The sequence below is a fragment of the Cucurbita maxima genome, unplaced genomic scaffold (genome assembly GCF_002738345.1).
Source record: "Cucurbita maxima cultivar Rimu unplaced genomic scaffold, Cmax_1.0 Cma_Scf00030, whole genome shotgun sequence".
Lineage (NCBI taxonomy): Eukaryota > Viridiplantae > Streptophyta > Magnoliopsida > Cucurbitales > Cucurbitaceae > Cucurbita > Cucurbita maxima.
This window is the reverse complement of record NW_019272046.1, coordinates 823134-850238: the sequence shown is the minus strand read 5'-3', so window position 1 is coordinate 850238 and position 27105 is coordinate 823134. Positions and strand designations below refer to the sequence as shown.

The 27105-nt window shown below is 36.3% G+C and overlaps 2 protein-coding genes across 3 annotated transcripts; both read left to right on the top strand.

Annotated features, from left to right (window-relative positions):
* Window positions 1–885: 885 nt before the first annotated feature.
* LOC111465980 (alternative NAD(P)H-ubiquinone oxidoreductase C1, chloroplastic/mitochondrial) lies at window positions 886–11270 on the top strand. The gene is made up of 12 exons (XM_023110500.1): window positions 886–1052; window positions 1741–1940; window positions 6172–6267; window positions 7261–7327; window positions 7418–7601; window positions 8005–8098; window positions 8191–8403; window positions 8517–8921; window positions 9253–9329; window positions 9639–9742; window positions 10863–11004; window positions 11046–11270. The coding sequence occupies exons 1-11, from the start codon at window positions 1004–1006 to the stop codon at window positions 11000–11002; spliced, it is 1629 nt and encodes a 542-aa protein (XP_022966268.1). The 5' UTR covers window positions 886–1003; the 3' UTR covers window positions 11003–11004; window positions 11046–11270.
* Window positions 11271–13069: 1799 nt separating this feature from the next.
* On the top strand, window positions 13070–26064 carry LOC111466009 (ultraviolet-B receptor UVR8). Of its 2 annotated transcripts, XM_023110548.1 has the most exons (13): window positions 13070–13194; window positions 13485–13624; window positions 14123–14309; window positions 15252–15398; window positions 16242–16323; window positions 17781–17936; window positions 19971–20144; window positions 20660–20731; window positions 22438–22509; window positions 22648–22766; window positions 23761–23846; window positions 23928–23980; window positions 25680–26064. In XM_023110548.1, exons 2-13 carry the CDS (start codon window positions 13537–13539, stop codon window positions 25764–25766), a joined length of 1323 nt encoding a protein of 440 aa, XP_022966316.1. In that variant the 5' UTR covers window positions 13070–13194; window positions 13485–13536; the 3' UTR covers window positions 25767–26064. The 2 variants fall into 2 exon arrangements, with proteins under 2 accessions (XP_022966316.1, XP_022966315.1); XM_023110547.1 differs by lacking the exon at window positions 13070–13194 and having other exon boundaries at window positions 13328–13624.
* The last annotated feature ends 1041 nt before the right edge of the window (window positions 26065–27105 follow it).

The window sequence follows — 27105 nt, the reverse complement described above, 5'->3', positions numbered from 1 at the left end:
TAATCATTGTGTTTCAAGGTTTGAAAGCTCCATACCTTAGCTTTCTAAAATACATTCAATGAATGACCCATTTTTGTTATGATCTTGCTGTGCTTGATATCAGGTGTCACGGTCATTCTTGTTCGAGTTGTATTGTCTATGGCCGCATGTCAGATGTCTTGGTCATGCTTGTCGAAGACGTATTGTCCATGGTTGCATGTCTGTTCCAAACTCTTTTTACATGCTTTCATCTTAGATAGACCTTTACAACTTCATGTTGTGTCAAGACGAGAGTGTATGACTATTCACCAAGATTATGTCTACACTCGTCAGAGCTAAAATGTCCTAAAATGTACTATAGGGGATATGACTAGTCGTCACTTCTTTTTATCTAGGTTATATATGCTATCAAAGTCGTTGTTGCCTAATCGCTTTTAGCTTATACAATTTCAAATTATTTTTAACGTATTTCCTCTTATGTTTTCTAAAACATCTCTCAAACGCAACTTGAGATTCAAGCATACGTCGACGTTATCTGCGAAGTTTGAATTTTTCATGATTGACTTGTTTGTTGGGTTAGAACAAGTGTCGTTGTTTTGTTATTCCAAGAGTGCGATTGTGATACCAGGTACACCTAATTAATTTATAAATCAAATATACTCGTATGTATATAAGAGTATATACGTGTAATTGATATAGCAATCTAGTATATAAATATAGAACAATTGAGTTGGGTCTTAATAATATCTTAATCCGATCGAATTAATAATATCTTAATCCGATCGAATGCATATCCATAAGTTGTGGGGCATTTTAAAAAAATAAAATAAAATAATGGATAAAAATAAATTACTTTTACAAAATTCAATAGATTAAATAAATTAATTTCTCCTTCATCTTCCTGAGGCTACGTGGAATTAGAACAGCCACTTTCCGACCTTCTCTTCTCTTCTACAAAGTACTTGGCTCGTATGATAACTTCCCATTTCTTCTACTGAAAACTCTGTAATTGTTGAACTCATCCATGGCGCTGATCGCGTTATCTCTATCTGTCGCTCTTGGAACCGTCAATTGTAAGCTTTCTTTCTTTCTACCTCACAAAAAATTGGGTTTCAAAGGGTTCTATTTGTTGTGAACATAATTTTATTGCTCCCTCTTGGAAGATTTCAGTTATGGTTTCTGGAAATTGCGGGTGCTTATGGTCCTTTGGATTCATTCGTTTTAGTTAGCTTCCTTTAAACGTTAGCCATTGGTTTTATTTGGATTTCTTCGGGAGCTTGATGTAATGGCAAGCTAGGAAGGTCGATACTGGCATGCATGTCTTGCAAATGTTTGGACTAGTTAGCTGCCTGTTGAGAGCTGCCGATTCGAGCTGTTCGTTGAAATATGGCTGCCAATGAACTATCAGCGTTTTTTTGCATTTTTATCCATGGGTAACTTTGTGATCAATGGAACCAAGGAAAATATACAAAGTGTTGGAACGGATTTCAAACTATGGTGCTTAGCTACCTAGGATTTAATATCTTACAGGTTTCTTTAGCAACTTAGATGTAGTAGTTTCAAATGGTTGTTCCATGAGATTAGTTTAGGCCAACATAAGTGGGCAAAATCACTGAAAGTAATCAAATTATAATAATAATTGTAATAATTTACGAAATCTGCATTACCTAGAAATTTACTCCATAAAAAGTGATAGGAAATCTGTGGCTTCAAATCATGGTGATTTTTCAATGCTGATGCTTATCTTTTGGATGGCTATAGTTTCAGGTGTGGCAAGGCGATCTGGAAATTTTTTTCCATGTTCTTCAAGAAAACTTCGAACCAATTTATGTCGATTCTCAAGCTCTCGAGGGAAGGGGATAAGATGTGCTATTTCAAGTTCATCAAAAAACAATGGAGGTGTTGCAGAGATATCTGAAAGTGAATCGGCTAAGCGTTTCTATGCCTGGCCAGATTACAAGGTCAGTGTTCTAGATGGTTCGAAGAAAGCAATTTTGCTCATTTATTCTGAAAACATTGAACATGAATTGGTGCATATTTATGTAAGATACAACCCTACTGAATAATATGCACTCCTGTAACTGAGCTACTCAGGAATTTTGTTCTTTCGGCCATTTGGCTATCTCAGAGTTGAAGCAGATATGAGGCGGCCAAGTGTATATGACGTCATACTAGTTCATTCATGTAGATGATTAAAGAATTATTTATTCAGAAAGGTTGCATAAATTATTATTATTTTTTTTTCAGTGTAATTTGGCCTGGATTAATTATTTGTTCTTGATTACTCCTTATTTGAAGTATATCTGGCAGTCACTTAAAAGCTTAGCTACTGATGTCTGGATATTTCTGTACTTCAGTAATTTAGCTTTGTTGACTTACGCTGCCGTGGGGATGTGAAAGTTGGTATGTTTAACCAAGCTGGTCCAGGTCTTAAAGATTTAGCCGTTGTAGTTAGGTGGTTAGTTTGGCTTGTTAGCTGCTTTAGTATAAATATTCATTGTATAGGTTGTATGCATTCATTCTTGATTAAATAAAACTTACTTCCCTTCCACTACACCAGCTACAACTGTTAATTTTATGTACAGTACGATCGATATGATTTATGCATCTACTTATTACTTCTTTATTAAGGATTTCACTTACATTGTAAGTGATTGGGGGACTTGTCTAGTGCTAGGTGTCACAACCATACTATTGAAAGAGAAGGTTGTGACTCTGCCATGATGCAACCGAGGAGGACGGTGCATCACCGAACACACCAAAGTTATGTGCATTGAAGCCAAACTGAGGCACAAGTGAGACAGAGGCAACGATGTCAACACGAGGGACAATGATAAGCTTGATGAAGGGCTGGGTAGGGCACCGGGCCATAACTTCAAAAGTTGGGGTTCCAAAAGGAGTTTAGGCATGCGACTCTAGAGTTATGTCCTTCCATATGAAAGATGGAAGCTCGCCAAATTTGGTGTCAATCGGACACCAGACGGATGCTCCACGACACATGCCAAAGTGGAAATGCCTCAAAATGTACCTAGGTATGGTGTCGACTCTCCACCACCCCTGGGCCCTATGTTCTAAGGGAGCTACCTTGTGGCATATGTGTGTGTCACAGTGAGGGCGAGCGTTGCGAGACAAGTGTCTCAGACGACTTCCTTTGAAATGAGACTTTCAAGGACACTGTTGGATGGCACGATTGTGTGGACATTGCACTTCCGCCCATGTATCAGAGGTTAGATTATGCACCCGCTATTTGGAAAGAATTCTGTAAATGTACTAGTATGGACACAACAGAGGTCCAATGCCTCGATATAACCTAGATGAATGGATGTTCGGGATGACCCAATGATATGAACAACTCATAGGTCCTTTCTCGATGACCATGACAGAGCGAGCTATGATGACCAATGACATCCTGGGACTTGGGATGGCATCAAGGCATGTAGGTCATGTTGATTGGGAACTGAGATGACATGATGAGACGCGATGTTGCATTGAGAGACCTTGGCCCTGAGTAGAGGCAAGGTCAAGTCGGATGACTTGGCCTAGTGTAGTGGCAAGTCAGTTGGGTCACAGAAGATTAAACATGCATGCACAGGCGGCGTGTGTGGCCAAAGAAGCTTAGATTCCACATGAGTTGCGTTCGGTTGGGCGAAGACAAACCTCGCCTAAGGTTCGACGAAGCCACAAGGACGGACGAAAAATATATGGGACTTGGGTTTTCCTCAAGGCTTTTCGTGAGCGTGTCAAAATCAAGACGTTGCATGGTTGGAAATGTATGACCGTGACACTAGGCACAAGAATTTTTTTTTAATTTTTTTTTATAAGAGACAAGTTCATTGATGAGTGAGATTTACAAGAGGGATGTATAATCCATGATGTTTACAAAAGACCTTCCCAATTTGCAATGAGGGAGGTATAACTATAGGAAGTAAAAATAGATATAGCTTGGTAAACAACATTGTCGAAAAGTTTTGTGTAGGTCTGTGTCATTTCTGCAAATATTCTCTGATTTGTTTCTTTCCACAGATTCCAAAAGAAAGCCATGATGAGGTTCTCCATGATAGGGCTTTTGCGTTCTTGAAAGGGTGGTATGTTAAGGCCATATCCGAAAAATCCTTTACCTCCCTAGGAAATGTGAGATGTCATCTGAATATATTAAGAATCGTTGTCCAAAAATTTTTAGTGTATGTGCATTGCATAAACAAGTGACTTTGTGACTCATTTTCTTTCTTGCATAATGGACACCAGTTTGGAGAGAGAGTGATGTAAGACATTCTTTGTTGAAGATTTTCACTTGTGCTGATGACTTTATGCGCTATTTCCCAAAGGAAGAACTTCACCTTTTTAGGTTGATGTCCTTTCCATATTGTCTTTGCTAGCGTGAGATTTATTGCTTCTACTTTTTCCCCCATGTCCATCCTTAAGGATTTTGTAGAAAAGACCCTGTCGGCGCTGGGGAGCCAAGTTAGTGAGTCTTCTTTGTTTGACAATACCATAGGGGCAAGGTCAAGGCTTAATTCGGCCCAATCCGTTGCTTCATTATCCTTTAGATTCCTACCAAGCTTCAGGTCCAAAAATTTGTTGACAACATTCCACGTTTATTTAATCATGGCTTTTTTGTTATGAGAGAGCTTGTACAAAAGTGGATACTTCAAAGCTAGCGTGGTGTTTCCAATCCATGGGTTGGTCCAATCTATGTGATCTTTTCTTGATGTAGGAGTATATTTAGCCTTTATAAGATTTCGCCATAAGGCCTTTTCTTCAGGATGATATTTCCATATCCATTTGGCGAGGAGAGTTGTGTCCTTCCTTATCGAGAGAAAACCGAGGCCTCCCTTTTCTGTTGGGAGGTTTATAATATTCCAACGAACAAGGTGCACCATCTTTCCACAAGTAATTTCCGAAAAGTCTTTCTATATCGCAGCCTCTTTTTGTGGCATTTCAAATAGAGACATATAGAGTAAGTAGGGAGGTTGGATAATGTGGCTTGTATTAGGGCAAGTCTTCCGCCTTTTGAAGTATAACGTGATGACCATGTTGACAACCTTCTTTCTATTTTCTCAATAATAATCTTTGAGAAGGAAAAGGATTTGTGATTTATGAATTAGGTTAGTCCTTTGTCATCGTGAGCTAACTCAACCTTGGTTTCCTTCTTCAACACACTCATGAAGTATCTGTTAGTACATTCATTTCCCATAAATTGGCTGCCAAGAGTTCAAACTGTGGTTAATAGTCATGCACAATTCGTAGATGTTGGTGCAAAGTCATAACTTTCTTGCTTATGGTAGATTTATGTTATAACTTGAGCATTCAGAGAATTAGTTATCGGAGTTCTAAGTGGGACCAAATAGCCTTTATTATGCCATCTGAACTATGCCAGAGCTTCTATTTCAAGGCCGACCATTGTCATGTGACTCATGACTAGTTGGTCTGCCACCAGAATCTAACTCATCAATAAAGTTAGACTTTGACCACTATCCATGAAGGGGATTGATTTTTTGATTCTGTTCACTAAAGTAAATTTATTAGGACATGGTGAGGTCCATCTTTGAATGTCTGAACCATTTCCAGCAATCACATTCTGGAGCAGGTGCTTCCATTGCGTCATGCTCTCCAAATCCTACATCAAGAGGTTGAGATCAAGAAGAGAAGAATGGAGTAGGTTTACATTTTGTGTTATCAAAGAAACAAGAATTTAGTAGATTGGGGAGGTTAGCAGTTCGGTGGCAGGTCAAGAAGACCCTGTTCTAGCTTTACGATTGTTGACAGATTCTCAGATAACAAATTAAGATTTAAGTACAAAGGAAGAGATGGGAGATGTGAACGGGTTATAGCCACGAGTGAATGAAGTAGTTTATAGTCTTGTTATTGTAAACTAAAGTCTCAATATATGTACGCATGAAAAACCAAAGAATAATGGTATACACTTGGAACATAATCACTGGAACAAATGACAGAATGACATGCAGGAGGATAGTCATTCATTATGTCCAACGTTATTGCATCTGAAATTTGCATTTATGGTATTGTTTCCTTTAGGTTTATTTTTAAAAGCTAATGTGTATTATTTCCTTTAGGTTTATTTGCAAAAGATAATGTGTACTATCTTTTTCTGCTATACGGAAATTCTTTAAATTGAATGTCAAAGTGGATTGAGCGAAGGTGCTCCATTGTAATATAATTTTTCATTCACAGAAGCCAAGGGTGTGTATTTTAGGTGGAGGATTTGGAGGGTTGTATACTGCTCTGAGACTTGAATCTCTCTTCTGGCCAGATAACAAAAAACCTCAGGTAATATCCCTTTTGATTGTTTTTCTTTCCAAAAGTTATTTTTTATGGCCCATGTCATGGTGCATACAGGTCATATTAGATTCTATAATGCCGTGTCTCTCATACCTTTTCCCTTTCCAACTCATCAAACTGGTTGTGAATTAGGCATAAGTGCAATATTTACAGAAAATTCTTCCTTTTTCTGGCTACTTGATATACTGTTTTTGTTCTTGAAACATCTTCGAGTTAGAAAGCAAATCTTTGCAGTTTCTAGGTTGGTGAGCCTTGTTACTGGCAACGATAAGATTTCTGAGCAGCTAAGGTGAAATTAGCCCATATAACCTTTACGTTCTCTTGAACGAAGTGTTGATTTCCAATAATTTTAGCTGCATATGTATTTTTTTAAGGTAGGATTAGTATGAAACACGGTTCATGTAGAGAAGATCTTGGAAATCGTCGAGCATTATCCCTTTTTCCTTGCAATGTGGAGCTATGGTATCTCGTAAACATTTTCTTAGCATTGGTCTTGATTTTCAATAGCTCAAGCAGCTTGTCATGTTGAGACCTAAGTCCACACAAACACGTGTTCTCGTTTTACTTCCGAATCTGTAGAAGACCAAATTTTTATCCTTTAAAGGTAGTATTTTGTTTTTTCTCTCCCTAAATATGGAGTCCCTTTTAAAAATTCTATGAATTTTATGATTATTATTATTATTATTATTATTATTTTGCAAAATATGGAAGGAGAATTCTTGTGCGTCTCTCTTCCCTTGACTTCCTGTTTGTATAGTTCATGATTTATACATCGTCGAAGCTCACTGTTTCCGACAATCATTTTCTCATTCACTTTTGAACCTGGTGAAGAATATTAATTACTTTTTTTTTTTTTNCCCCAAAAAAAAAAAATGGATGGAGGAAAATAAATTTTCTGTGCAGCATCTGGAAAGGGATTTCATGTTACTAGAGTACTCTTCACTTTTGAGATTGTCTTTAATCTTATTGAAACAAAACCAGGTGCTCCTTGTTGACCAGTCTGAACGTTTTGTTTTCAAGCCAATGTTGTATGAACTTCTATCTGGAGGTTTGTCTTTTTGTGTTGTTATAAAATTTACTGCATTTTAGGATAATGTACCTTACATCAATTTAAAATATACTGTTCCATTGCATGCAGAAGTGGATGCATGGGAAATTGCGCCTCGTTTTTCTGATCTGCTGGCAAATACGAGTGTCCAGTTTGTTCAAGACAAAGTGAAACTTTTGGACCCCTGTGATCATATTGATGTGAAAAATCCTAAAAGTGCTAGTTGTGGTGGAACCGTATATCTTGAAAGTGGACTCCAAATTGAATATGATTGGTATTTCTTTAGCGTTCTATCAGATATTTTGAAAATCTTGATGTAGATAATTTAGGCTCCGTTTGATAACCATTTGGTTGTAGTTTCTCTAAAAAAAAAAACTTGTACTTGTTTTCCCACCACTTCTTTATATTTTCATCTTTCCTAAAAATACATTTGAATTCTTGGTCAAATTCCAACCACAAAAACAAGTTTTTAAAAACCACGTTTTTTTAGCTTGGCTTGAATTTTGAAAACATTCGTAAAAATTTGATAATAAAAATAAGAAACCCATCCATAAGCCCCTAATTTTCAAAAATAAAAAACTGAAAACCTAATGGTTATGTAATGGAGCCTTAGATTTCCTTTGGCTGTTGAAAAAGCTAGTCTCAACTTTTTTCTCTTATGAACCTTGGACAGTCAGGCTGGTTCTTGCCTTGGGTGCTGAAACTAAGCTTGATCTTGTACCTGGGGCTACCGAATACGCTTTACCTTTCTCTACCCTTCGGGATGCACAAGTGAGCTAACTGAAAGAATACCTCAGCTAAGATGTTACTTCTACTGAAGTGAGTTGTTAAATTTTATGTTTCGATATTCCTTGTTTTTGCAGAGGGTTGACAGCCAGTTAAAAACCCTGGAGAGGACTAACTTCAGTAAGAAATCGTTGATTCATGTGGCTGTTGTTGGTTGTGGTTACTCTGGCGTCGAGTTAGCTGCCACAATATCTGAGAGACTGCAAGACAGAGGTTTGGTGCAAGCGATAAATCTGGAGAACACAATCTGCCCTACTGCTCCACCAGGGAATAGAGAGGCTGCACTTAAAGTATGTTATCGAACTTGAGACACAACACAGCATGAATTAATTAGTTCGACGATTCCTAGAATATGAGATTTGTGGTAATCTTTATACAAGCTAAATCTTGCTATACATGTTAGGTTCTATCATCTCGCAATGTCGAACTTCTCCTAGGTTATATCGTCCGCAGTATTCAGAGAGTGGATGATGCAGAAACCTCAGAAAAGCCAAACGGTAGACGAAGCCAAGGCGCTCAATCAGATCTTGCTTCGAGTAGGTATAGGTTGGAGCTTCAACCTACTGAAAGAGGATCACAAGGTCGTACCCTGGAAGCTGATTTAGTATTATGGACCGTTGGATCAAAATCTTTGCTTTCGACTTTGGAATCTTCCAAAACTTACCGTGAGCAGCTTCCTCTGAATTCTCGGGGGCAAGCTGAAACCGATGAAACCCTTCGTGTTAAGGGTCATCCACGGATATTTGCACTCGGCGACTCGTCTTCCTTGAGAGATTCAAATGGACAGCTTCTTCCTGCCACAGCACAGGTATGCAATGCAAATTTGAGCTGATGCATTAAACTTGGATGCTGATTTTTGCATCTGTTCAGTCTCTATGTTCTTGAGGATGTACATGCAGGCATACTATTGTTGGAGCACAAGAATACATGTTTATTAATTTTTTCTTTAACAATTGATAAACGAGTGAGAACCTCACTGAATTTCCTTGTAACATCCAGTATGTCAAATATCTAGATAAAGCCTCCTTCGTATTTTCTTCAATTTTCCCTACTCGTCCGCTTATTTTATTTGATTTTATTTCTGAATATATTTTCTTCGAAGTCATCGATTTTAAGATATGCTCCTGTTGTCCGTGCAGGTTGCTTTCCAGCAAGCAGACTTTGCTGGTTGGAACCTCTGGGCTGCCATCAACAACCGTCCTCTTTTGCCCTTTAGGTTCGAAATTTGATCGTCTCGATACCAAACTACCTGTTCTCAGCTTTTATTGATCTATTTTCTTTCCTGTGTATTTGGCTTGCTTTTTGAAGTATTGAGGGAGGACTAAAAGTGTTCTTTTTTTTTCAAAATTAATCCTTATTTGGTTAGAACTCTAAAGAGTGGTTAGAAAAAGACTACGTGTTCGAGAAAAAGTGGTTGAGATCAAGCAAGAAAAGTCAAAAAATACATATTTATATTTTTTGAAAAGGCGTTTCAAACTCGCTTGTCACTATAATAAACGCTGTGATTTCTCTATTTGACTTGCAGATTTCAGAATTTAGGAGAGATGATGACTTTGGGTAGAAATGACGCTTCAGTTACTCCAAGTTTCATTGAAGGTTTAACCTTGGAAGGTCCAGCTGGTCATGCAGGTATGTTCTAATCTCGCGAGTTTGAATCGACCTCTTATGTCATGATATTATAGCAACAAGTGCTTTTGAACCATAAAATTTTCCTGATATACGTTTATCGTATCGTCAAATATGCATTGAGAAAAATTCTAAAGACGCTTAGGAATGAGTTCGACATGGCTCATTCTTGAGAAGTCTTGAGTTAATTAAAAGAAAATTTAGAAGTTTTTATGATAGTTTTGTTATACAATGCTATTAAAATACTAAAAGAAAATATTTACTTTTTAAGTGACCCTTGGAGTAAGGGCTTAGTATTTCCCTCAAAAATAGGTATAAACGTTGCCGAATTTTATAGAGCTGTGGTTCGGAATCCTTAAATAAATAGTTTTTGTAGTGTTTTCCAGACAAGCATTTGAGCCCAAACACTTTCAATTCGAGAGTGACGAGAGGGATGAAGCATTTCTTATAAGGGTGTAGAAACTTTTCTCTAGTAGATGCATTTTAAAACCGTGGGCAATATCTGCTAGCGGTGGACTTGGGCTGTTATCAATGGTATTAGAGCTAGACACTAGGCGGTGTGCGAGCGAGGACGCTGACCTCCCAAGGGGGTGGATTGCGAGATCTCATATCGGTTGGAGAGGGGAACGAAGCATTCCTTATAAGAGTGTGGAAATTTCTCCCTAGTAGATGCGTTTTAAAACCGTGAGGCTTACAGGGATACGTAACGAGTCAAAGCGGACAATATGTGCTAGCGGTGGATTTGGGCTGTTACAAATGGTATCAAAGTCAGACACTAAGTGGTGTACCAGCAAGGACATTGGGCACTCAAGGGGGTGGATTGTGAGATCCCATGTCGATTGGAGAGAAGAACGAAGAATTCCTTAGAAGGGTGTGGAAACCTCTCCCTAGTAGACGCGTTTTAAAACTGTGAGGCTGACGACAATACGTAATAGCCCAAAGCGGACAATATTTGCTAGCGGTGGAGTTAAGTTGTCATACTTAAAGTGTTTTTACGTCGTTCTTAAATGGATGAATTTGAGTGCTTTTGATCCTCCTACAAAGTCATTCTAGAATGAACTATCATAGGTGGTTTTGGCATGTTTTAGTTCTTTCTGTTTATTATATCATTGTATTTTGGCAGCAAGAAAAATAGCATACTTGATAAGGCTGCCAACGGATGAGCATAGGCTAAAAGTGGGTATCAGTTGGCTCACAAAGTCTGCTGTTGATTCCATTGCATCAATTCAGACCACCTTAACTGGTGTCTTCACAGGTCAATGAACCATTCTCTTAATCTATCTAAGAGTGAGGGTTAGAGCATTACTATTGTAAGTCTCGTTTAATAACTATTTGGTTTTTGGTTTGTGAATTTTTGACCTATAAACACTACTTTTACTCGTGAAATCCTTTGTTTTGTTATTTGTTTTTTACGTTTGTTTATCGAGCCAAGTTTTGAAAACCAAAACCAATGGTTTTCAAAATTTTGTTTTTGTTTTTCAATATATAGGTTTCGATTATAAATGTGGAAATTGTACATCCCGTTTGATAACTATTTGATTTTTTGTTTAGAATATTTGGCCTATAAACACTATGCTCGCAAATGTCTTTATTTTGCTATTTGTTTTTTTACGTCTATTTATCGAGTCAAGTTTTGAAGGGTTTTCAAAATTTTGTTTTTGTTTTTCAATATATAGATTTTGATTATAGAGGTGGAAATTGTAGGTCTAGTTTTTTGTTTTTGAATATTTGACCTATAAACACTACTTCTACTCATAAGTTCTTTTGTTTTGTCATCTGTTTGACATTTTTTTAATATATCAATATTCATTATAAGCACAAAGAACTTGATCAATTCAATTCTAATATGTACTGCCGACAATTCGGCATTTATTAGAATAGAAAGTGACAAAAATGTTCTTGTCAATTATTCGAGTCTTAAAATTTTACTCAATCGTCGATACTGCATTATACTCAACCGTCCAGATTTTCACTCGTCAAATCTGTATTGTATTATATTCAACTGTCAAATCAATGGATGAAATTTCGGATCTATAATGGCTTGTTCATGTAATTGCTCAATCGTCCAAGGAAAGAAAAAATAAGAGGGGAGAGAAGGCCATGGACAAAAGAGTAGGCAATCCTTTTCTTTTGTCCTTTGTTTCCTTTTCTTCTGCAACTTTTCTCTCTCAACTTTCCATTGCCTTCCATTGCCCAAGTTTGTATTCATTGCAATTGTTTCTTTTAGCTTCTTTTGTGAATGATTGTACGATCGGAATGCATTTACACTTTCATTTTAACACGAACAAACTCTTTAAAGTTGAAATTTATAAACAGTAACTTGGGTTTTTTCTTTTCTTTTTGTTATTGGTGTTGTCAAAATTTGATCTGGGAAAGCACATCTAACCTTCACGTGATAGCAATCGTAAATTTTTTCGGGGGGAGAGAATGTGACATACAAAAGGAGAAGAAACTACACACACTAGCTTCGATGCTTGAGTTAGCACGAAAAATTATGAAAATGAGAAAGTGATCGACGTTTTTATATGAGAACCATTAGGGTTTCTTACGTTTCCTCGAATTTTGTACTGCTTTAGTTTTGCTGATTTCCTTTGTAACATGTATCTGTCCTCTCTATCCAATTTTACTCCTAACAATAAGATTGTTTTAGTTGCTTTACTTGCTTATACTCCTTTGATATCTTCGCTCACAAGATCGATGGACTTAAATTAGCTACTAGCAAAGGGTTTAAATTGATGAACTCAAACTTTTGACTTGCAAATTTACGGAAACCGTGCAAGGGTTAAAAATGTAGATTTTTCGTTATTACATACTTAAGATATGTAATACTATACTATCATATATAATTTTTCAGTACAAGAAATTTGGGCGAAGGGTATTTTAACCTCAACTTCATAAAATAAAAAAAAAAAAATGTATTGCACAACTACGATTGCTTTAGTCCATCATTCTATATAATTAATATGATAAAATGACATATAATCGAGACGTCCATTTATTTTTTATACCAAAAAATAAATTCAAAAAATGATTTTAATTTTTTAACCTCTCAAAATTTTGAGTTTGTAGGTTGGATCATAAGTAATTATAATCATTTGATTTGAAATGGATTATGATTTAGAAATCTCCCACTGATCACTGAAACAAGGTCGGTAATTAGTGCAATTTTTAGTTCCATAATTGAAGATTTGTAGTTTGAGTCGCAAAGTAACCAAAAGGGAAAACGAAGCTTCTGGTTCAGTCTTTTAGAGAATGGAAGAAAAGAAACAATTTGTCGGATTGAGAAACTACGAGCAGCGAAATGAAGGCGACAGGAACCACAGGTCGGACCCCACCGCATTGAATGCCACTTTCATCATGGGTGTGCCCAATGCCCATATGCTCTTGTCTAGTCCCCTTCCTTATTTTCTCTAATTCCCACTTGAATTCTCAATCTCAGCCACTGCGAATGTGAGGTACAGTTTAAATGTTGGTCAGTCGGCAGTGGGTGGTGGTTGGTTTGCTGCAGCTTTCCTCTTCAAATAATGATATCCATGTCTCTATCATTATAAATACTTTTTCCCCTTCTTTTAACTCTCTCAATTTTGGTTTTATTTGGCTTTTTTCTGTCCAATTTCTTGTTTTGAGGCACAAATTCCATATGGGTTTCTCACTGTTTATCCATTACTGATTTTCCCTTTCCCTAACTCCCATTTTTTTCCATCTCTTTAAGCTTTTTTTGTCCTTGTTCCGTACTGTTTTGAAGGCATCACTCAAGCAAACGAAATTGAGATTCGGATTCTCGGAACGGAGCGAAAATGACTGAGGTGGTGATGGAAGCGACTTCTCCTGTTCGTCGTGTTCTTTTCATCTCTGCGGGTGCTAGCCATTCGGTTGCTCTTCTTTGTAAGCTACTTTGATTTTTCACTTCAATTTCCTTGCTATTGTTCTGGTAGATCAATGTACGGTGCTGACAAAGAAGATTTTGATCTGTTTATTTATAAGATACTGATGAAAATGGCTCAAGTGAGGCACCGTCGTTCTATGATGATGTGTGAGTTTGTTCATCGGGCGTTGGTTGACTTCGAATAGCTATTGTTGTTCTTCACAGGGTTAGATCTTTTTGGATACTGATTCTTCTTGGGTTTGTGGGTCTCTGTTGTTTAGGCTCAATGCTTCAAATCCTCACATAGACTAAACGTTTATTCTCCATGTCACACATGACTTTCCATTCACAATGTTGTTTTAGTTCGGAGCTAATTTACAAAGACAGTATCTCCTTTTCATAGTTTCATATCAGCTAGGCAATGTTTTTGTTTGCTGTAACAAGAAAGGTTTGAAGTCACATTTAACCATTCGTCATGGTTATTAGCCAAGTTTAATCATTCTTTGGATGGTGTGCAGCTGGAAATGTTGTTTGTTCTTGGGGTCGTGGAGAAGATGGTCAATTAGGTCATGGAGATGCTGAAGATCGACTTTCACCGACCCAATTGAGTGCATTGGATGGCCATGAAATAATATCTGTTACTTGTGGAGCTGATCATACAATAGCTTATTCTGAAGCATGTACAGAAGTTTATAGTTGGGGATGGTAAGTGACTACACTTTGGCACTCACTTTTATAGTGTCCTATTTACTTACTAGAATATTTATGATAGACAATCTCTACATAAAGTCAATAGTTTATGCGGAAAGAATAACCTTAATTTCAGGAATATTGGTGTAATTCCATTAAATAAGGAAATTAGATAGTCAACTTCCATATTTTTCAGGATTTCGTTAGTTTTTTGTATTATAAAAGGCCATCTAGGAAATCGTACATCTCGATTGATGTGACATTTACCAAGCATAAACCTTTCTTCTCCGAAGCCTCTATTCAGGGGGAGAAAGTTGTAGTTGAAGAGAGTCCTTTGGAAATAGTGGATCCATTGGACACTCTAAATCCAACCATTGAGTCCACTCCTACTACAGATTATAATCACGACTTAATTAGCCAAAATTCAGTCACAATAGAGTCACATACTAAACCATCCAATCCACCTTCACTTAAGTTCCCTAACCTGCCATTCACTTAAGTTCCTTATAAGGACAAATTCCAATGTAGTTATGGCTGATGAATGAAACACTGGCTTAACATACTTTTTTAATGGAGAGTAAAATAAATCTGGTGAAGAAGAGATCTGAACAAAAGACACCAGACTTTATATCCAAGGTTTTAATTTGCCTTATTGCCAAGACCAATTTTACTCATTGAAGAAAAAATCAGTGGCTTTTGGAGACATATATCCATGAAGCATCTACAATTGTAATAATGGAAGTAGTTTGAAACCTGTAAAGAATCACTTTGACTGGGTCTTCATAAACATTTTAAGTACACTAAATCAATACTTTTAAACTTTTCCTGACCTGCTTTGAATTTAGTTTTGTGGGGGGTACTTTGAATTTGGGTCCCTCTAAGTTGGTGAAGTCGCTATGTCTTAATAATATTGCTGAGATGTATCTTATTGACTATTTTCTTTAACTTGATTTCTAGGGGTGACTTTGGGAGGTTAGGTCATGGTAATTCTAGTGATCTGTTCACACCAAAGCCAATTAAAGCACTGCATGGTCTTAGGATAAGGCAAATTGCTTGTGGAGATAGCCACTGCTTGGCGGTTACTATGGAAGGCGAGGTGCAGAGGTTGGTAGTATTTTCCCAATTCTTATAGACTTTATTTTATCAATTCTCTCAAGGTAATCATTTTTGTGTAACTCAACCTTTTTGACGGTTTCGGGGTGTATTATGATTATTATTATTATTCCCTTTTTTGTGATAGTTAATTATGGTCTAGTTTGACAACTTAAAAAAAATGTAATTTTGTGCAGCGACATTATGATAAATGCTAACTTCAACATTCTTGACCCCCTCATTTTTGGACTGGTTTTTCGGATGCCATTGTGTTCTTTCATTTACCAATGACAACTTGATGTTGAATCGTAATAGTTTATGCCATTTGATCATGAAGGTATTTTGAGATAAGGGAGAGACTGTTTCATTCTGTGTAATATTTGGCTCGAGAGGTATAGGGGAATGTTTAGAGGTTTCGAGAGTTCTTAGAGGGGGAAGTACGGGATTTTGGTAGGCTTAATGTCTCATTTTTGGTGTATGGCTTAAGGAATTTTAGAATCGTCTATCATCTCTTATTATTTACAAAATTGAGCCTTTTTTTTTTTGTAATATTCAATTTTGTCCCCTTATATTGGTTTATTTAGTAGTGGATTTTTTTTTGTCCTCGCTTTTGTGTTCTTTTATTGTATAGACCAACTTTTTATTTCATCACGAAAAGGAGGCGAATTTTTGTTTTGTCAGTGCACATTCTGGAGCTTTGTTTAAGGTCAAGTTACACCGTGATCGCAATTGGATTTATTTAGTCTTTATATGACTTACTTATCTGTTTTCTTAATTTATTTCTGCATATTTATATCTTATTTTAATACTTTATAGTATATGGTTTACTCTGTATTTGGTTGTATATGGATGAAGTTGGGGAAGGAATCAAAATGGTCAACTTGGTCTTGGTACCACTGAAGATGCTCTTGTGCCGCAGAAAATCCAAGCATTTCAGGTAGTATCGTTTCTATTGCTATTTCAAATGGATATTCCCGTGATGCTTCTTGTGCTTACAAATTTGACACTTTATCCTCGAATGCTTCTCGTGATCTACCGTTGTCGTTTTTATATCTAGATCAAGATATGTAAGTGCGAAAAATGTCATTGGATAATGAGATATGAAAAACGGTATTTGGACTAAATTTTTAATGTGAAATCCTTCATTGGATATACCTCGACCTCGATTGTATATTTTTATTTTTTGAAGGATTAAGTTCTTGCAAATTCTATGGAGTTACAAATTGATGAACTTGACTCTCACGTTAATAGCTTTTTTGTTATGAATCTTTTGGTTAGGACTCCATGGGATTTAGTTTTCTTCTGAAATAGAATTTAGCAAATATAAAAGAATTTAAGGACCTCTTGTCCTCTCTTTTGTATCCTTTCTCTTTATTAATGAAAGAGGAATCCTCCCACAAAAAGTACAAACCATGGAGAAGATTATCGAGCTCCCGTGCTTACCTGTTCCTCTATTTCACTACCAATTAAGGCATACAAGCTCCCTTAGACCCCCTCACATCTACTGATATTCTCTACTCCATGAACTCCCGTTGTTGAGTTACAAGTGGGCCTCCAACTAACTGACTCACATATAGACATATACCTTAACTATTTCTCCCTTCTCTCTCTGATAAACAGCTAACTGGTGGCCTATCACCATCTGATCTCAGCATCTAAAATGATTTTAACATTTAAGCTTCTGATATTTAACAACTCGAGGATTGGTTTCTTTTAAGGGAGATAGAACTGATGTCAGCTTGTTATTGGGTGCAATACTGAATTATAATATTTATTTTGTTTTCGACTTTTGGCTGTCTAGGATTAGTTTGCAGGTTCATTAAGTTTTATTGTAAGCGGAAGGTTAATTAGCTATTATAACTTAATCCCATTAACTCATAATTTAGTCCGTAAAGATAAAGACCAATTTTCTCCAAACATACACTTCCATTTCTTAAAATATTCAACATTTTCTAATGATTAGAGAAATGTTAATTAGAAGATTACTGTGACCTTAGGAACAAAATATGCTTTGATGTTAAAATGAACATTTTTCTAACTATAGTTTTGATTTTTATAAGAACTATAATAGGGAAACATATACCAAATTTGACTTGCTTGCCACTGCCATGATTATATTCATAGGCGCAACATTACAACCTCATGCATTCAAGCATCACATTCTGAATGCATTTTATGATCATTTGCAGCAGTTCAGGTTCTCGCTGTATTGTTATATGAGTGGGAATTTGATTGTTATTTTTATTTATTTAGTGTATTCAAACTGTGATCTAATCCAATGCCTTTGTGATGCAAATTTGTTTACGAAATATTAAATATAATTTGAAGAACTCTTTTCATTTTGTAATTTTTTTTCTTTCTAAAATTGACATTGTAACTAAACTTCTGTTGTAGGGAATATCCATAAAAATGGTAGCTGCAGGTGCTGAACATACTGCTGCTGTGACAGAAGATGGAGAGCTCTTTGGATGGGGCTGGGGTCGGTATGGAAACTTGGGATTAGGTGACCGAAATGATCGATTGGTGCCCCAGAAAGTTTCTTCTGTTGATGTATGTTGACAATTTTGCATTCTTTATCCTTTTTATCCCAATAAATAATGATTTAAGGTTCCAATTAAGTGAATGATTAATAATATTTATCTGGTGACTATGGTCATTTTTTATTAATGCTTTGGGATTAACACTTAATCCATGAAACATGCAACACAAGAATAGGGAGTCTTGCTAAGATTGAGTTATCTATCATAACGATGCAAATATTGTCATATTTTTGGTACGAATATTTATTTAAGAACATACAATGATTCCTTTGCTGTCTTTGAACTGGAAAATGGAAAATATATTTTCTTCTGGCATGACGCTTGGTGCGTTGATGGTTTTTTAAAGATTTGTTGTCATCAGCTTTTTATGATTTCTTCATATCCTAATGTCTCGATTTCGGATTTTTGGGATTCTTAATTTGTCTTGGAATATTTTCTCCAGAAGACTTTTAAAAGATGAGTAAATCCAAGATTTTCAATCTTTGTTGGGTTTATTGGATCCTTTGGTAGATGGCTCAAAGCTAGTTACTTGTTTTTTCAGGTAGATTTTCTATTAGTTCCTTGTCTCGCCGTATAGCCTCGGGCTCTCATATCAATTATGAATTGTTTCAGGCCATTTGGGAATCAAGGAGTCCTAAAGGAATTAATATTCTGATTTGGATTATTTTGAATGGAAAAGAAAGATTGCCTTTGGGCATGATCCTAAGTGTTAACCTTTCAAAGTAAAACTTGCCATGCAAAAAGCTTCACTTCTTCAAAAGAGATCCAAAAATATAAGCCTTTGGAGTAGCTAACGAGGAAGGAACGACATCGAAAAAGAAAGTAAGAACGACAAGAAAAACCTCTAGAAGGATTGGGGTCTAGACTGCAACTCTCCATGCCCAAGTTTCAAACTAGGATTTGGAATTCGATTCTGCATTATGGCTCTTATATTTTCCTTGCATCCCACAATATGACCATGTTGCTTACTTGTCGTGAATTGCTTCTAAGAGTGAAAATTATCCCTACAAACCAACATATGTTACTTTAGCATGCTTTGTCTTCACTCACATGCTTTCTAGGAATATGCCTTGGAGGTCACCCAATATAAGATTGCTCCAAGCTAAGCAAGCTTCAATATGAAGCTCTTATGATTGAGTCATAAAAAAAAAAAACTGCACCTTTTTGGTATAAGGATTAACTCTCAATTCTTTTAAGTTTTTCTTAACCATTATATTCTTAAGTTGGTTCTTGTTTGAATGTGATCTCTCTTCATTCATGTACCCCTTCTTTACTCGGGCATCACATGCCCACCAACTTTTGTCTTGGTTCGTCCCCAAATTACATCCTACTAGGAGAGGTTTCACTCTGATACAATTTGTAACGCCTCATGCCCAAGATTCGAACTAGGTTTTGGAATCTTGATTCCACACTTGATGGCCCCAACATTCTCATGCGACATGACTACGTTACCTACTTTTCTTCAATTACTTCTAAGAGTGAAGACTATTCTCACAAACCAACTCATGTCCTTTTAACATGCTTTGTCTTCACTCACATGTTTCATAGGAAAATTCTTAAGACGTCATCCAACATAGGACTGCTCCTAGCTAAACACGCTTCACTATAAAGTTAGAAAGGTCCAAGTTGTTGGTATAAGTTGTAACTTTTAACTTTTTAGTTCTTTGTTGGCTGAAGATGAATTAAAATTTTGTTTAGAAAATCTTGTGAAGATTGATAATGGCTAAAGTGGTATAGAAGGCTCTGTTTGACTACATTTAATATTGTATTTTTTAGATAACATCACTCCATGCTTTCAGAATTTTAATTATTGAATTGAAAATCAAGAATAATAGTCATGGAAGGTTTTAGTTGATGGATTTTCTGTCCTCTGAGATATCATGTAATCATAGAACCCCATAATTTAGAAGCATAAAAATGAAGGCAGATCAGATGCTGAGAATAGGCCCTAAAATTCATTCATTGGAGAATTTGTAATTCATGATTTTTATTGACTTATTCTTCTGTCTGCCTCGTGTACTATCTTGCAAAACTTACGTTGCAGGATGACAAGATGGTGATGGTTGCTTGTGGATGGCGGCACACTATATCAGTTTCCTTTTCGGGCGGATTATACACATATGGATGGAGCAAATATGGACAACTAGGACATGGAGATTTTGAGGATCGCCTCGTGCCTCACAGGATAGAAGCGTTACGTGGGGATTCTATTTCTCAGGTGCTTTTCTGCAGTTATTATATTAGATCTCGTGTATGCATGTCTAATCGTACTAATCGTACTCTCGGGAGAATAAATTCTTGGGAACTCTACAGCGAAAAGTCTTTACTTCAAAGCTTATAATTTTGTATACTCATTTCATTAGTGTTGGGACTATATATAAATTCTTCTCCTCCCTTAAGAAATTGATAGCATTAGTGTTTGAATTCTTTTCTTAATTGTGTAAGTAAAAAATTAGTAGCTTCCTTTGTATGATTATCGAGGTGTCGACAGGAGGTTTTAGAGGTAGATCGAGGATAGTATTAGTGCATTCGGAACTTTTTTTTTTTTACTGGAAAGAATGTTGCTGAAATGAAACTGATTTGAGTAAATTTCTTTGAGGATTCTTTTGCTGTGACATTTGATTTCATTAAGAATTATCAATTCTCATATTTTATTTGACGCATTTACCTCTGTTCTTTTAATGTTCTCTTTCAAAATTGTAAAAGGAGGCACTGTTGTCTTAAAAATTTCAGATATCAGGTGGTTGGAGGCATACAATGGCTCTTACAACTGATGGGAAACTTTACGGATGGGGCTGGAATAAGGTTTGTCGATTCTCCACTTGTTATCCGTTATAAATTTATAATTATGGTAAGTAGTTCGTTGATTTATGACTCCAATAGCCTACCGCTAACAAATGTTATCTTCTTTGGGCTTTCCCTTGTGGGCTTCTTCTCAAAGTTTTAAAACGCGTCTGTTAGGAAGAGGTTTCCACACTCTTATATGGAATACTTCGTTCCCCTCTCAAACCGATGTGGGATCTCACAATCCACCCCCTTGGGAGCTCAATGTCCTTGTTGGTACACCACCCAGTGTCTAGCTCTGATACCATTTGTAACAACCTAAGCCCACCGCTGACATATATTGTCCTATTTAGACTTTCTCTTCTAGGCTTCCCCTTAAGGTTTTAAAACGCAGGAAGAGGTTTTCACACCCTTATAAGGAATGATTCATTCCCTTCTCCAACCAACATGAGCTCTCACATAAAGAGACCAATATATGGAAGATTTTCATCTGTTCTATATATCAGAGGAGTTGGAATATATCTAGGCAAACGTGAAAGCCCTAAACTAAGGATAATAAAATTACAAGAAAGACTAAAGATTAATATGCTCCTACATTCACACATATACCGTAACACTCCCCTCAAGCTGGAGGATATATGTCAAGTATGCTCAACTGGTTTCAAAGGTAATCATGTACCTTGTAGAAACTTTTCTTGATTTTTCTACGGTCTTCATGTACTTTGTAGACAAAAACCTTGATGTAGTTTCTCACTAACAAAATGAAAATCAATTTATTTTTTTTTATAAGGAACAATTTTATTGATGTTTGAATTTACAAAAGAGATGTATTGTAACGACTTGATCTTTGATACCTCGAATAACAGGTCATTACGTACACTCAAGGGTAAAAAGGGCGGTAAAATTTTCTTTTGTAGAACGGTAGACTCAAGGATTTTAAAATTTAAATATGCATTCAAAACCGACATATAAGTAGTTTAAAGGTAATGTCTACGGAGTCAAATCAAAACTGTTTACAAAAATACATGAGTTTCGAGAAGTAGCATTTAAAATAATAGAAAAATGACAAGAAGGAAGAAGACTTATCTAAAAGGCACCCCTGCAGCTGCACGGCTCCAACGCCCGCCATCAACAGTGGTCTACACTCCATCTGAAAAAAATAGAATAACATAGAATGAGTAGTATATACTCAGTAAGCAACTAACTTGTAGGCTCTTGTCGGACATAATCCTATACAGGAAAACTTAGACTATGTGCTCATAACTATCCCTAGCAAGCCAAACTGTGGCTCAACGTCTATACCAAACTTTGTAGGTTACTGTGTAACTACAATTCATATTAGCCTTGCTAACAAGCTTAACTGAAAAGTAATTAACTAAAATTCATATTAGATTTCCTCTCCCTTGTAAAATAACTCAACCTCGAGTTTGGGGGACTAGCTGAAAAGCATCGGGCACGTGATATTTAAATCAATTAGCGATTCTGAAGATGGGATTGATTTTTATAACTCATCACATAGGTCTACTCGATAAGCATTATTTACATATATTCTTTGTACATTTCATATATTCATTAGATTTTTTTCTTGTTAAAAGAATTAATGGATAATGTGATGTGTCATGAAGAATTTGCATGATAAATTAAGGAAAACTAAGTTTGATACTTCTAAATAAATCCATGTTTAGACATAAATTTAATCGTTCTCGTGTCTCTCTCTTCGTGTACAGTTTGGGCAGGTTGGAGTTGGTGATAATGTTGATCATTGCTCTCCCAAGCAAATAAATTTCCCTTCGGATCAGGTATATACTTGTTTCTGAGCTTCTGGTAATTTTTTCAGCCTGTCAGATATTTTTGTTATGTGAATATTTTCACCTTATAAGTTAGGAGACATGATTAGCTCTTTATTTGATTTTTGATCTCCCTTGCTCTTTTAACAGAAAGTAATTCAGATCTCGTGTGGATGGAGGCATACACTGGCTGTTACTGATAAGCAAAATGTGTTTTCTTGGGGTAGAGGTACAAATGGGCAGCTTGGACATGGAGAGTCAGTGGACAGGTAATATATATGGCTGTTTGGACTGATATACATGTTCTGCAAAATGCTTATATTATTTCTTTTGCAGTATTCTTTTTAAGAACTTTAGTATTTGATATCTTGCTTCAATTTTGTGACATCCCACGTCGGTTGGGGAGGAGAACGAAACATTCTTTATAAGGGTGTGGAAACCTCTCCCTAGCAGAAGTGTTTTAAAAACCTTGAGGGGAAGCTCGAAAGGGAAAGCTCAAAGAGGAGGCTGGGCTCCGAAGGGGGTGGACATGAGGCGGTGTGCCAGCAAGGACGCTGGGCTCCGAAGGGGGTGGGCATGAGGTGGTGTGCCAGCAAGGACGCTAGGCCCTGAAGGGGGTGGATTGGGAGGTCCCACATCGATTGGAGAAGGGAACGAGTGCTAGCGAGGACGCTGGGCCCTGAAGGGGGTGGATTGTGAGATCCCACGTTGGTTAGGGAGGAGAACGAAACATTCTTTATAAGGGTGTGAAAAACTCTCCCTAGCAGACACGTTTTAAAAACCTTGAGGGGAAGCCCAAAGAGGATAATATTTGCTAGCGGTGAGCTTGGCTGTTACAAATTTTATCTTCTATTCCACTTATTTCATATAGCTTTTTTAAATGTTAGCTCAACTTTTGTTCGTGTTCTGCGTTTCATTTTCTTGAATCTTATTTTCGTCTTGATGCAACCAAACGTTAAAGGAGAAAATCTCCAACAATCTTCTAACGAATGTTTATTATGATTGAGAAAGTAAGCTAATTACAAGAGATCAACCCTCCATTTCGTGGCTTTCATATAAAATCTCAGCTCTTATAAAACAAAAGTTTCATTTTTGGCTTTGTAAGATACTGTAAGTTTCATGATATGGCGGCTTAACTCTTTTGTGGATTTCCTTATTTGAATCTCTCCTTTTGCTTCAGCTGGATGTCTTACCTTTGTTTTTTCAACTAGTCTACTTCAAAGTTGTCCATTAGAACTGATAATATCTGTTCTTTAATTGAAGGAACGCACCGATGATCCTCGAAGCTTTAAGCGTTGATGGTTGTAGGGGACAACAGATTGAATCCTCAAACTTAGATTCATCTTCAGGTACTGCTTTATTCAACACCTGCTAATGCGTTTGATGTAAAAATTTTAACTTGTTGCTTCCTTATGCTGTTTCTTGTGCAGGAAAAACTTGGGTATCTCCCACAGAAAGATATGCGATTGTTCCTGATGAACCTGTAAGCTTAGTTTTAATTGGTATTTTCATTTTTGTCACATAATATTGTTTGGTTTGCAAAATATTCATTCGGTATAATTGATAAGGCAATCATAATTCTCAGCCTAACGATCCAAGTTTTTGTTGAAGTAAGAACACTTGAATCAAAAAAATTAGTACCTCCTTATACGAAATTCGGATAAACTAAGAGATAAGGCTAGAATTAGATTACCTATCAAAGATCTAGAAGCAAGATTTGGAACCTTGTTCTAAATTGAGCCACTCCATAATCGAACTTCATCAAGGCTTGATTGAATGGCTTCAGTGCCATCTATCTCAAGAATTGTTTGAAACTTAAAAATGGCAAAGATGATAATAATTTCTAAGGGTGAAAGTATGAACTATAGAGCTTAATTTCATTCTTAAAAAATCTGTCTTTTTACATACTAATTTGTGGATATTTATAGTATCTCTGCAAGAAAAAAAAAATTCAATTCTTCAAATGTCCAGTAAAAGAAGTTAGTGGCCGTGATTGGTAAGTTACTCTCTACTACCCTTCAAATGTCCACAAAAAAAAAAAAAAAAAAAAGTTAGCCATTTTGATAAGTAACTTCCTACCCTTTTGCCCACTACAAGAAGTTATGGAATGAAAATAATAAATAAAGTTTGCAAATAAATTATCAATCAAGTTCTATTTATAGCAACCTCATCCTCCACTTCAACCGTGCAAATATTCACTTTCGAAGCTCCAAATGGTCGTTCCTCAATCGAATCAGCTTGTAACATATGAAATGGAGGTTAAACCGAGTCTCCGATTTTGTAGATGACGAATGAATCTTCTTGGTCTTGGATCATGTAATAGGTTTAGTTGGAACATTTGTGACTAAACGAGCCAAGTAGAAATTCATTTCAATTTTGGTGGGATCGGTCACTGAACTTCACTCTCTACATTTTCTTGTTATTATGAAAGCCTTGAAACTTGATCAATCTTCCCCGAGAATGGTTTGGCTCTACATGCAAAAGGCTGTCGGCTCTCTCATACTAGAGAGTTAGAAATCTAAAGTTCATCCTTTCTTGAGTTTGTCTCAGCGTTTGGATCAAAGTTTGACTCGTTAGAGGTTCGGAAGGTCACAAACCCAAAATTCGTCCTTCTCAGAGTTCATCTTGAAGTTCATGTGTCCAAACTGGATCTGTTGGAGCTTTGGTAGGCTAAAGACCCGAAGATTGTTACCTTCAGAGTTCACCCTAACCTAGGCTTAGCAAGTCTTCGAAGAGTTAGAAACCCAAAGTTCGTCCTTTAAAAGTTCGTCTTGACGTTTGTGTCAAAGTTTGTCGAAACTTGGACTTGTTAAAGCTCCATCGTGCTGGGAGCCTAAAGTCCCATTCCCTAGAAAGCCTCTGCTCTCTCCGAGACCAACTCCGAGAGAGTTTTTAAGTTCTGAGGTTCAAATAGGGGACTTGGACGTAGGACCTCGAAGGGTATCACCAAACATCTCAAGTTCTTACCACAGAAGTAGAGTAGGGTTAATGTTACTGGCTCGTAAGTACAGAGTTGTACAACCTATAGAACAAGTCATGTTGAAGTAAGGTTATTAAATAATACTATTATCGTGACTTTATCGAATGATACTCCCGATATACGTAGCTTACGAGTAAGATATGAATGAATTATACAATGAGAAACGCAGGTTTTAATGCTATGTATGATATTGTTTGTTCAGGTGCAGGGGCCATCAATAGGATCCGTGAGGGGTAACGGGAGCGATGCCAACGTCCCCGAAACTGATGTAAAAAGGTTACGTGTCTGATTTTCCAAAACTTAAAACGTCTTGAAAAGATGTTCCACGCTTTGATTATTGTAAATTCCGTCCATTTCTTAGAAATCTAGTCTCGAATTTGTAGACCTAAGAGAGCTATAATACCATATAACAGCTTAATTTAGCTTGGCTTTAGCTAGCCTCAGTACTACATGTTCTTTGCTTCTGTTGATACTATGGCATCAAATTTAACCTTGCTACACAATCACATGCCTTTTTTCCTCCCCTTCTTTGTAGCATTGTCTGTAAATTGCAGTTTCTGAGCTAATCCAGAATGAACTTTGAGAACCGTTTGCAGTTTTGATTATTTCGACAAATTTTTTATTGGCTTTGTCGATAACATGTTGATAATTGAAATCTCTCGGTAGTTATCGAGTGGAACAGTTAATGATCTTATGGTTGAGAATATAAATTATGTATGTTTTAATCGATTGAATTATGCGTAAGTTGATATTATCTGTTTGCAAAAGTTCTACCGATATTTGGACATGGATATTGAGTGGTATGGTTAGTGATCTTATGGTTGAGAATATAAATTATGTATGTTTTAATCAATTGAATTATGCGTAAGTTGATATTATCTATTTGCAAAAGTTCTACCGATATTTGGACATGGATATCGAGTGGAATGATTAGTGATCTTATGATGGAGAATATAAATTATGTATGTTTTAATCAATTGAATTATGCGTAAGTTGATATTATCTGTTTACAAAAGTTCTACCGATATTTGGCATGGATATCGAGTGGAACGGTTAGTGATCTTATGGTTGAGAATATAAATTATGTATGTTTTAATTGATTGAATTATGCGTAAGTTGATATTATCTGTTTACAAAAGTTCTACAGGTATTTGGACATGGTTATCGAGTGGAATAGGTAGTGATCTCATGATTGAGAATATAAATTATGTATATTTTAATCAATTGAATGAAGCGTAAATTGATATTATCTGTTTAAAAAATGTTTAACTAAAGATCAGTATAAAAGTAGAATTGTTACCATTGCAAGCTTTATTATGTTCGGGTTTAGTGTGTATACTTTCGTTTTGTTATTATGTTTTATTAATGTTAGGGCTAATTGTGAATACTACTTTTGAATTATAATGACTCGCCCAATTTCTTTCGTAAATTATATATATATATTTTACCGAATCAAGTTTTGAAAACCTTAAAAAGTAATTTTTTTTTTTTTCAATTTGGTTAAAAATTCGAATGGTAAGAAAAGAATGAGTTAAGAAAATTCAAATCTGGTGAACAAGTCAGCCATACGGAAATCATACTTGGCAGGAAATGCGTTAGAAAACCGTTTGAAAAAGCAACAACAATGG

Excerpts from the sequence above, each read along its gene's own strand:
- LOC111466009 (XM_023110548.1), top strand. The coding sequence starts at position 13,537 with ATGACTGAGGTGGTGATGGAAGCGACTTCTCCTGTTCGTCGTGTTCTT. Across the intron at positions 16,324-17,780 it reads AGAAAATCCAAGCATTTCAG|GGAATATCCATAAAAATGGT; the intron begins GTAGTATCGTTT and ends CTTCTGTTGTAG. Across the intron at positions 20,145-20,659 it reads GTGGGGATTCTATTTCTCAG|ATATCAGGTGGTTGGAGGCA; the intron begins GTGCTTTTCTGC and ends TAAAAATTTCAG.
- LOC111465980 (XM_023110500.1), top strand. The coding sequence starts at position 1,004 with ATGGCGCTGATCGCGTTATCTCTATCTGTCGCTCTTGGAACCGTCAAT. Across the intron at positions 8,404-8,516 it reads ATAGAGAGGCTGCACTTAAA|GTTCTATCATCTCGCAATGT; the intron begins GTATGTTATCGA and ends TATACATGTTAG. Across the intron at positions 9,743-10,862 it reads AGGTCCAGCTGGTCATGCAG|CAAGAAAAATAGCATACTTG; the intron begins GTATGTTCTAAT and ends GTATTTTGGCAG.